Below are 11,712 nucleotides of genomic sequence, written 5' to 3'. Positions count from 1 at the left end.
AAATCCGAGATACATCAAAAGTATCTCTGATTGCTTGACAAACGAGATATTTCCGTGGGTACATTGTGTTACGTACTACCTCATATATGATTTGATACGCATTTGAGACTACGCAATTATTCTTTGCTAAATATTAAATGTTGGAATAATAGGTTTTAGATATTAGCTGTTTATTAAAAATGTTTTCTACCAACCAAAGAAGCTACGAGTATGCGAACAATTAATTCATATTTTAGGTTGGGATTTACGACGCTCGTATATTTAGTGTGAGTAAAAAATGAGATTCTGACTTATAATAAATTGGGAGATAATTTTTTGCGCCATTTTTGTGAAAAACCACCACGCTCCATAAAGAATGTAAGGTTGAATGTATAATCAGGTTATATATGTATTTGTTGTGAAAAACGGAGTCGGCCCGATATATAAATTTAATATTATATTCGATATTGTTGTGTCCACGTTTTTATGTTCGTGGGGATGAAATATTTTCATTATTTTGAAATATTTTATTTTATTGAAAAATGACTTATGAGAAATGTGTCCTTATAATAATGAGAAATGTGAGGAGATTCCAACCCTCCAGTGTAAATATTCAAGTATAGTATTTTCTTAAATTTGGAAGTAGACACCAAAATTATTTGTACTATTTATTCAATTTAAATGTAGATATTATAAATTTAACGTCTTATGAAAAGCATTCAAATTCGAAGTAATTCAATTCAGCTAAATCATTATAACAATATTACGTTGATATCTGCAAGTAAACATCATAAACATCAATAAACGGTAACAAACATCATTGTCAGTATCAAAACACTGGTTTAGCCATTTTTGCAAATGAAGTTATTACCTAGCAAAATGTTAAAGCCCAGCTGGGTCATTCCGCCGTTTCGTTCAAATCGCATGTTCTTGCAAAAAAGTCATATGAAAAATAATGTTTTTCAAGAAAGTTTTATTGGAAAATGTATTATTTAAAAAAGGAAAAAGTAGTATTTACCGGATTAGGCATTTGTTACTTAATAACTTTATAGTATACAAAAAACATGCTAAAATCTCATTACCTTCCCCGTGTAAATGAGGGACCGGTAAATTGATCAATAAATAAGAACATTTTACACTAGTAAAATCACTACATTCATTAATCGACCTGAATGTACAACTAATTTTGCATATTTATTGGTGTTTAATTTATTTTTAAAGTTACTGTATCATAGAAAGAATTGAGATTTTGTTTTTGTCCAGAAAAAATCGCTGTCGTCTTCCGCCAAAGCGGTAATTAAAATTGTGACCGTGTTTGTCACTGTTCGTCAGCTGTACCCCACCCCGCACCTCCGTTACTAATCAGTGTACCGCTATATCTGGACGGGGGAGGACGTGCGTCGCTGAATAAAGAAATATCTGCGATCTCCGTGCTCGAAAACGACTTTGTCACCGACCAGGCATCATTACCTTCCAGCATTTTTTAAAGTAAGTACATGTTTTAAAAATTCGAATCATGAACCTATAAACTATAATTAGTCGGACTATTTTTATTGAAACATAAAGATTTTTAATGTCATTATTAAGCGAGTTATTAAGGAAAGATTGTCAAAACCTCATTACCCTCCGTCTCATTACCTTCCGTATCGTAAAATTTTTTGCCGGATGGTAATTTAGAGGTGTGGAGGGTAGTGATAAATTTGTAAGGGTTATTTTTACGTGCATCTGGGACCATGTTTGGGGGTTCATAAAAGTTAATATTATCAATAAAAGCAGTTTCTTGCGTTCTAGCGTCGGACAATTTCAGTTTTGGTGAAATACATATTTTCGTTTTATCTATTTACTGATATGGAAAAACAATCTGTTAAAATTTACCCTGCGAATTTTTATTTGAAAATCGATTTTTTTATTCAATGATATAATTACGGAGAATTTAATAACAGCACAAACATTAACTACTATGAGTGGACAATAGAAAAACAAACCTACAGGGGAAAGGATGGAATCCAGAAAATGAAAACCATAACAACTAAAAAGAAGCTCGAGGACAACCCTCGTAAAATAATCGAAAAGTTAGGTGCCACCATGAATGTTTTCTTAAAACACACACGAAACATCGTAATGCAGTACTCCGCTATCAGAGAATTGAAAGATAATCTGACAGACACGGAGGTTCTCATACATGTTGATTTTAGCGAGAACTATTGGTTGAAATACCATGAAGAAATTCAGTCCTTTCATTTTGGTGGCAGCTGAGGACAAGTCTCTCTTCATACAGGAGTACTTTACTATGTAGACAGCCAGACGGGTAGATGTCACAGTTGACATGAATATTGAAAACTTAAGCCTACAAATTGACTCGCCTACTATTTTCAATAATATTGATGACAATATGCTATTGAGCGAATTCGACGGCTCCATGTTTTTGGACGATACTATTACTTCAACGCCAGAGCCTGCTAAAACTATAGAAAAGAAATGTAAAGTGAAAATACTCTCAAACGTCCCGTTCGACTATCAGCATTATTCCCTTTATAAAAATAGTACGCAAGAATTCAATCCTTTCGATCAATGTGAGTTCGAGAAGTTCATCCGATCCCTAAGAGTAAAATATCCTGATTTCGATGAATCAAAACAGCAGTCCCCCAAAACTGTGGAACTCCCACACATGGACATTGACGAGGAAACCAACAAAGAGGATAAGGAGGCGCCATTCAAATACTACTTAGATGACTGGATAATGGTTCAATATAAAATAACTAACACGACACATCATTTCATTGGGAAAATTATTGGAAAACATGAGTACACACTAGAGTACAAAGTAATTTTTTTGAAAAAAGCTCAAGGGAATTCCAAAAAATTTGTCTGGCCAACAATTAGTGACGACGATTTCATTTTGGAATCACAAATTCTTCAGCGCTTGCAAGATCCAGATGAGAATGAAAGAGGACAATTCACTTTCAAAAATTTGCCGAACTTTGATTTGAAATAGTTTTCCAGCAAAAACTTTCACAAGAATGATCTCAAGTTCCTTAAATATTATGTTCCTATTTAGATGTAAGACCTTTATCTTGTACTTATTAGTTACATATGTTGTGTTTGTTTTAAGTATCTCTGATTTTATTTTAAACTGCATATCAATTGACTTCTGATTTTTTCTTATTTTTAATTATTATTTTTATTATTTCTATTTTTCAAATATTACAATGTTTGCTTAGGAATGTGAAAATTTTGTATTTCTTGTGTACAAACCTACTTATAAAACGTAATTATAAAGAATTTGACTATTCCTTATAATTTCTGGGTAAGTAGTATAATAGGAAAATTTTAGTTGTGTTGGGTTTGATGTTCCAGCTGCCTTTTCTTAATTTGTATTTTGATATTTTTTCCATTATTTTTTAACAATTCATACAGATATTGCAAAAGCATAAGTAAGCAGAACTGATTACGTATGAAAAAATGTATTTCTTGTCTCCAATGTTCAAAAGTCTGAATAAAGCATTTAGTTTTTCACTATAATAGGTTTTTCTTCTTTTTCTTAATCCGCTCACCACGTCAAATGATACTTAGCATGATTTGAAATCTATTTTATTATTCAATTTCTATTCAAATTTCATTATTCACAGACATTTTAAGAACCTTAAACATGTTCACTACCATCTATTAATATTTCATTACCAAACTTCATTACCATCCAAATTTTTAAATTACCATCCAACAGTTTTTCATTACCATCCACACCTTCATTACCTTCCATCAATTTTCTTCGAATCCAAGTGTCGCACAAAGGTGCCCTTTTCACTTTTATACATCTGATAGGTACGGGAACCCATTTCTATAAAAATATATAGTAAAAAGGCAAAAAAAAAAAATCCGCGGAAACAGGCAAATTTGAACGAAACGGCGGAATGACCCAGCTACATTACTCGCGAAGTTGACCGAATACGATAGTGTGGGCACGAACTTCACTTCGCTTCGGGCAACTTCGCTTCGCTTCGCCCGACTTCCGATTGTTGTCGGTAAATGCGCCCGAGTCAAAGGACTCGAGTCCGAGAGACTGAGTTGGACTGAGTTACTCGCGAAGTTGCACGAGTGTGTGGGCACGCACTTCGAACTTCGGCTAACTTCGTCGAGGACTTCGTCGAAGCGTCGAAGCGAGTAGTGTAGCTGACACTTAACCATTTCAATATACCACACTTTGTCTTGGTCATCACTAGAAGGGATCAAATATTTCCTGAGGTTGGTGTACCTGAAATACCCATCCATCTAACAATTTACATTATCTATGTATTTGTCAGTGCTTGTCAATACTAAAAATGGCAGCAGAAATGTGGGAATGAGTAATGTTTTGAAATGTTTTTCGTAATTTAGTTCCAAAATTATGGGTGACCATCAATGGGAACCTTTGGCGGAGGTCCATTTTAATTTGGGTCCGAATAAATCGGAGGAGAGCTATATTTACTGCCTCTGTAGTAGAGTATTCTTGAGGTAAACTTTGGTCTCTCTTATTTCCGTGACATATTTTTAATTTCAATCGTACTTATCAGATTGTACTTAAAGTTACTTTTATATTTTGAAACAGGAATAATAACGGAGTGTACGATTCATTTATCAACGATAAGGATGAATTGAGTCAAAGCGATATCGATGAGACGAAACAAAATACGGCGGAATGGGATGCCAATAATATACACGTGCATTTCTCCGACGAGACTTCCCACCGAGAGGTGAGCTTAGCGTTTTTCTATCGCCCATTATTTCCGTGATAAAACTCTAAATCGTTTTCTAATAGATTGTCAACTTTTAGAAAGATGAAGGTGTTAGCTGTTACTGCAGCGCCTCCCACACGGACAACAACTACTCGACCGACGAGCACGACGTGGGCAGTCTGGCGAGACCCCTGCAGCCCAGCGACAGCGGAGCCGACCTTTCTTTCCCCTCGCCCGCCCCTGCCTTAAAGCAGGAGGACTACACGCTGCAGGAGTCTTGGGAGCGCTTCTGGGCTGTCAACTGGGAGCGCCTCATCTGGGCCTCCTGGATAGAGAAGTACAGCGACTACATCAATCCATCCTATTTAGACAATACCGCAGACAACAAAGATTTAGACCCTTTAGATAATCGGCGTCTCTCAGAAAGAGATAAATTCCCCAGCTCTTACAATAAGAAAAGGCGTAAGAGAGAAGGAAAGGTTGGGGGGAAGAGTACCCCCGAGATGCTGGATAAGGAGAGAGAAAACCTCTCCGACCCCGGGGGACGAGGCAAAGAAGGAGAGGGCTGGAGCCCCCTGTCCCCCGATGACACCTGGAGTCACGGAAAAGCAAAGGTGCGCTCTTACTCTGAGAACGACCAACTGCTCAGCCCGCGCTGTGACTCAGTGGTCAGCGGCATCCCCCCTACGGTGGGGATGTCCGACTCCATGACAAATGTGACTAAGATAACCAGCTACGAAATCAACTCCAGTCATATGCCCACAGACTCTTCTGAATCCAACCTTAGCACCCTCTCCTCCACCGGTTCATCAGAGGACGCATTGAGCAGCACAGGCTCCTCAGAGCGTGAGGCTTTACTTCCCGAACACAGTCAGGAAGAAGACACGCAGGTAGATCAATACTGGCAGATCCTTTGGAAGACACACTTCGATGAGCAGTACGCAATTCACTTTGATAAGTATTTTATCATCCACCCTGACCAAGTGGAATCAAAGCCCAGTGATGAATATCGTGATGACGGCCTAGATTTCAGCGAGAGTAATTCCCAAGAGTTCCCTTCTGTCATCGAGGCTCGCCGCGCTGAGGACACGGGATCCAGCCCGGAGCTGCAGAAGTCATCGCAGAGAAGAAAGGGGTCTAAAAAGCGAACCAATAAAGCGGGCAATACGAAATACATCCAATCTGTCGGGTATCTTTTACAGTCTTTGGCTATTGAAGATGATGGAGCCTCATCCATGCAGACGAGCCCTCAGGACGGAGATGGTGATGTGGGGGCTGGAGGTGGAGGGGAAAAAACCACAGCAGCTGCAGGAGGGTCAGGACAGACACAGAGACCCGTCATCAGTGCCACCACACCGACCGGGGCAAACCCACAAGACAGTGGGGACGAGCCCCCCTATCAGAATAACAGAGCTGCTACACTAAAGAGAAGGTAACTAACTCATATGTTTATTTTTCTTATTGAGCTGAGTGTGAAAAAGGTGGACTTTCTCAAATAATGCTCGTCTGAAGTAATCGTAATGAGTAGAGACAATTTCCTTTACCTTCAAAATGATAAAACATTCAATTGAAATTAGCGTTTATTTTTTATTAAATATGTAATCATTTTCGGATTTTCTCCTTTTTACAAGGCTTTCAAAAAATTTCTGCAAACTAAAATATAGTGCATTCTCACAATTATTGTAAATATTATTTTTCAATATGGTTGGATAATCAAGAAATGCACAGAATCCCCGCTTTATTCCCCACAACGTTATCCCCGCAAAAAACCCAATTGTTAAAAAATCATAGAAATTCCCGCAATTCTCCCCGAATTGGCAAGCTTGATGAGGATATTATAGACCATAGATATATTTCGCACGTAGACTGGTTGTGATGAATCAGCAGTTCAGTCGTACCAACCAAAATGTGTTTTAATGGGATGGTGTTTTATTCATTTTTAAGGATGATTTATAAATTCTACGTATGATAATATATTATAAAACTTATATATTGTTGTGCTTGTACTGCTTGTTCTTGTGCTGTTCTAGGTTTTAATTCAAATGAATCTCCTTTTTAATTCACAGCCATGAAAGTGACACGGAGGAGTCCAGCCTGGACAAGGTGAAGGGGGCCTTCTCCCTGATGGGGTTTGAGTTTGGGGTGGGGGCAGAGGGGCCCGAGGGGCAGGAGCTCAGCGGGGAGGTGGTGTACCGCAAGAAGCACATTCGCCAGCAGAACAGGCAGCTGAAGTTGCCCCGCATCATCAAGACGTCGAGGCACACCTACTTTGATGAGGAGGGGAACGCCATCACTTCCAATATTGAGAAGGTAAGTCTTTTGGTTCTAACGTAACTTAACAATTCAGGTGCAGCCTATCCCTGACAGAATTAAATAAAGTAAATTTAAGTGACACAGCGTGTGTTAAATGGAACATTTGTTTCCATTTATATTTGTGGGGAAAGCACTTCTATTTTTTTTCTTTATTCTATGGGGTAGCTATACATAGTCATCTTAACTCTTTGCACGCGGCCGTATCAACTGTTGTTACGGCAAAAAGTCTATACTCACACGCGGCTGTATCAACAGTTGATACGGCAACTTTGACGGCCGATATTCCCGCTCTCTTTCGTCATAAATGTATTTCTTGCTCACTTGGACATTTGTAGAACTATCACGATGCTGACATCTACAAGAATTTCTCAAAAATAAAATTGTATTTCATAAAAAAAGATCGATAACCAAGTGCGCCTCTTCGCGCCTTTTAGTCCTTTAGTTTACATTTTTGTCAACGGATGGCGTTAGTACTAGTTTGTCATTCACAACTTTTCATAACTAAGAATGATAAGTGATCATGGTGTCCCACTTGTGTCTATAAACACAGTGGCCTAAGTACACACACACCGAGAGTTGTTTATTTATGACTCCGAGTGAATGGCGGGACCACATTCAAAATATACGGTACGTCTTTGTATGAAATTTGATGTTTTTGTTTTTATAAACATCTAAGAGTGTTGACACACGAGGATTTGTTATCATATTGTGGACAATAATCTGTTCTGTCTATATAGTCCAATAAATCATGCCAGAATGTTATAATTTGACATTTAATTGCGTGCATAGGTATTTGAAAATATGTACCGCGTACGGGTATAGATAAAACGGAGCAAATTAACGCGTTCAAAAGGTTAAGCAACATTTTCATTCTAAACTAGCTGTACCCCGCCATGCGTTGCTGTTGCTCAGTCTATCTGTGGAAATAGAGAAACAGTAGCGCGTGTTGCTTTTACGTCCAACAGATGGCTCTGCTTTTCTTCCCTTAAACCTTAACCCTCAAATTTCTCAAAATTATAAATAGAATTATGCAATACTTTACATAAAAATTTTGATAAACAAACAACCTTTGTGGCATCAACTATGGTTTTACCAAACCATAGTTTTACCGAACCATAGTTGATATGCATTAAATCTAAATATGTGATATGTAAGAAATTTAATAACAAAAATATTATTGTTATTATAAATTGTTGTATAGTAGACACTGCAAGAGGTTGTACGTGATGTCATTGTTCTAGTATCTTCTGTCTCTTTCATTGTGATACAAGACGCGTGAAAAGAAAGAGGACGATCGTCGATGACCTACGTACGATCTTTGGCTGGGACTAGTATGTTCAGTGCCTGCCTGTGTTTGAGCTCTTTTATTAGGATTAGCTACCAAGTCATGTTTTTATTCTCAGATAGCTAAACATATTGTCACTTTCACACATATTTGCTGGTTAAATTAAAAATATATAATAATTTGCAGGTGAAACAATTTCTCAAGGAAGCGACTGAGGAAACCAATAATCGAAGTGACGACAGTTCAGATGACTCCCACTGTCTGCCCGTGGCCAAACACATACACAAACCTCTGCTCAGCATCGCCAAGCTGCCCTGCTCCGACACTTACTCCCTCGCAGAGGAGGAAGAAGATGGGGAAGCCGACACCACGGAGAAGAAGAAAGAATGGCGACTGGAACTTGGAAGTTCTACAGAAGTCTGCGAAGACAGCCGGGAAGGTCGCGTCGGCAAACGTGAAAAAAAGAAGAAGCGTAAAGGCGCCAAGAAAATCCCACCCGGTCTGCCGGCAGAACTTGCGGCCGAGCCTGATCTGCTCAAGTACTGGTACCAGAGGTATTCTCTGTTCTCCAAGTTCGATCTTGGGATCCGCCTGGACCGGGAGAGCTGGTTTAGCGTCACTCCGGAGAAGGTGGCCGAACACCTGGCGGAGCGGTGCCGCTGTGACCTGATCATCGATGGCTTCTGCGGGGCGGGAGGGAACACCATTCAGTTTGCACTTACCTGCGAAAGAGGTAAATGACACCAGCATCTACTTTGTTTCAGAAATGAAGGTTCAGAGAGGCAGTTTTACCATTTATTTCACTTGCTTTAGGCATGTTGAATTCGATTTTGCAGATTGGTGGCATTGTCCAAATGTATGACAATAGTCTACAAATTTGTTTAAACTTCAAGCCTTTCAGGTTGTACAACTAAACATGCTTATACTATAACTGCACAACATCTTCTGATGCAGTTTGTGATCTGTTTTTCCTTTAACATGTGAGATTAAAATAGCAAATGTTTGCAGTGATAGCTATAGACATGGACCCGGTGAAGATAGAGCTGGCACGACATAATGCAAGTGTGTACGGAGTGGCGGAGAGGATAGAGTTCATTGTGGGGGATTTCTTGGCCCTCGCTCCTTCCCTCAAAGCGGACGTGGTGTTCCTCAGTCCCCCTTGGGGCGGTATCAACTACACCAAGGTCTGTAGCACTACTTCTTAAATATTAAAATACATAATCTTCTAATCCTGAAATTCTCAACCTTTTTGGGCCCATCGCCTACTTTTCATGTCTATTTTTCTTCAATGCCCCAATCCCTTATATGCAGGGTGTATCAGCATGTACCTAACAGATTTTTATCAACAATTCCTGAGCATATTTAGAGTTATGTCAACGTAGATGTCATTTTAGACCCGAAGTCAAATGCTCTTGATTCTGGAAGAACCGCTTTGACTGTTCGACAAACTAACCGGGAGTTTTGTTGCATTCTTTAGGTGCCGAGCTACGACCTGGAAACCATGCTGATCCCGCTGCCCGGATCAGAACTCATGCAGCTGTCCCGCAAGATCTCCGACAATGTGGCCATCTTCCTCCCGCGCAACACCGACACCAACCAGCTGGTGATCATGGCCGGGCCGGGCCACTCTGTTGAAATCGAGCAGAACTTCCTGGACAAGAAGCTGATAGCGCTCACCGCCTTCTACGGGGAACTCCTCAAGGAATAGCAGTTGACTCAAACGACTTCCTAACCGTTTACCAGACTAGTTTGATATTTAATTATTTAATAAGCAATAAAGTGTATTCAGTAGTAATGCATAAATCTCCAAATATTTTCGCATTACTGAAGTTCTGTACCTACAAAGTCAAAGGATCGCTGTCCACTGTTTTGTAAAAATAACTTATGTATAAGGTTTTATATATTTTCATTAGCTTATAAATCTACACAAAGGTATAGAAATGGCTGCCCTACGACATTTCATAAAGTTAGGCCACAACGATTGGTAACTGATAACTGATAACCTAACTGCATCAAATCAAATGTGATTGTTGTCCAGATTCCAGATATTATGTTATGCAAACCGATTATTTCACACTTTTTACTGAGCAATAAAAAAAATGAGACATCTGTCTGACCTTTGACTTTTGAAATACAGAGTTGTTTTACACATTCAACAGAAAATTTGAAATATGATGCAATCATAAATTTTTACTTTAAAACACTAAGGACGGGTTGTTTCGAAGAATCTGAACAATTCATCAAATTTCAACGTTCATTTTCGGGTTCTGTGAAAGTCCTATTGAAGTTCTGTTATTATATCATTATAGGCTAGTTGCTTGACAAAACTGAAATAAAAACAGAACTTGAAAAAATCTTTCACAAAACTTGAAAATGAATGTTGAAATTTGATGAATTGTTCAAATACTCCGAAACAACCTGTCTTAAGAGTAATATTACTGTAACTTCACAACAAGACTTATGGGTTCTGCAGCGTTTGCCGCACTGCAAAATCTTCATTCCGATTCCTGAACAATCACCATAATTTTTAATAGTGTAGGTACATATAATTATGTATTGATCATTGATGTAGAAAAGTTTAGATAACCGTCCTCGATCTAATCTATCTCGAACTATCACAAACTAAACTAACCCCATCGTCCCACGGGTCGGTGAGCAATCGACATAAACCGAATGCTGTAAGACCCTGCCCAGAAAATTAAGTTCGCTTATAGTAAGGTAATGGTCTGCAGCGCAGCTAAGTGTGGAACTTTTCTACACAGGGTCTTGCAACATTCAGTTTATGTTGATTGCTTACCGACCTGTGGGACGATGAGCTAACAGTGATGTGTTGCCTGAAAAATTAATTTGTACAGCAATGGTAATGAAACATGTAACAAATGTTGTCATCAGATGGATAAATCCAGGTAAAATAAAACCATTAATAATGTTTTTTTCCCAGATATAAAAGAGACATCGCATCTTCTCCAATGTTCAAACTTAGTACGACTGAAAAATGTCTTCATTCCAATATTAACAGTAAAACAAATCGCTTCGTTTAAATTCACAAATCAAAGGAATTCACGTTGTTTTCCTTGATTGTAAGCTTCCATTTTTGCAAATATCGTCATCACTGCAAATGTGGTTATTTTTGGCATTACGAATCTCATTTTCTACATCAATGTGTGTGTTACTTTTAAACATTTTACATTGCGCAATGTAATACAATAATCGGTAGAATACATATCGGCTTTAAGTATACTTACATAATGCTCAATGTAGATTGTCTGTAAAATGTTACGATTATCGACTGCAGTGTTTTAGGTTTTTATATAATAAACGTCATGTGTGTGTGGTGTGACTTGTAATCGACTCTGGCTATGTATCAATGTGAACTTGTTTAACTACCGCTAATAAACTCATTCTCAAGGAATGCTTCTCGTC

The 11,712-nt window shown here is 38.5% G+C and overlaps 1 protein-coding gene across 2 annotated transcripts; it reads left to right on the top strand.

Moving 5' to 3' along the window:
* Positions 1-4,252: 4,252 nt before the first annotated feature.
* On the top strand, positions 4,253-11,712 carry Tgs1 (Trimethylguanosine synthase 1). 2 transcript variants are annotated; one of them, XM_089633162.1, is made up of 7 exons: positions 4,253-4,470; positions 4,565-4,709; positions 4,790-6,123; positions 6,758-7,001; positions 8,494-9,022; positions 9,298-9,473; positions 9,767-11,712. In XM_089633162.1, exons 1-7 carry the CDS (start codon positions 4,364-4,366, stop codon positions 9,995-9,997), a joined length of 2,766 nt encoding a protein of 921 aa, XP_089489288.1. In that variant the 5' UTR covers positions 4,253-4,363; the 3' UTR covers positions 9,998-11,712. The 2 variants fall into 2 exon arrangements, with proteins under 2 accessions (XP_089489288.1, XP_089489287.1); XM_089633161.1 differs by having other exon boundaries at positions 8,476-9,022.

Source organism: Hesperophylax consimilis, chromosome 7, assembly GCF_061612785.1.
Source record: "Hesperophylax consimilis isolate HC1 chromosome 7, BYU_Hcon_1.0, whole genome shotgun sequence".
In the NCBI taxonomy this organism is placed as follows: Eukaryota; Metazoa; Arthropoda; class Insecta; order Trichoptera; family Limnephilidae; genus Hesperophylax; species Hesperophylax consimilis.
Note: the sequence above shows the minus strand (reverse complement) of the source record. Positions and strands in the feature narration are given on the sequence as shown.

What these genes read in the sequence shown, in the direction of transcription:
- Tgs1 (XM_089633161.1), top strand. Translation starts at nt 4,364, where the DNA reads ATGGGTGACCATCAATGGGAACCTTTGGCGGAGGTCCATTTTAATTTG. An exon ending in ACGAGACTTCCCACCGAGAG is followed by an intron (nt 4,710 to 4,789) that starts GTGAGCTTAGCG and finishes GTCAACTTTTAG; the next exon opens with AAAGATGAAGGTGTTAGCTG. An exon ending in GCGGTATCAACTACACCAAG is followed by an intron (nt 9,474 to 9,766) that starts GTCTGTAGCACT and finishes TGCATTCTTTAG; the next exon opens with GTGCCGAGCTACGACCTGGA.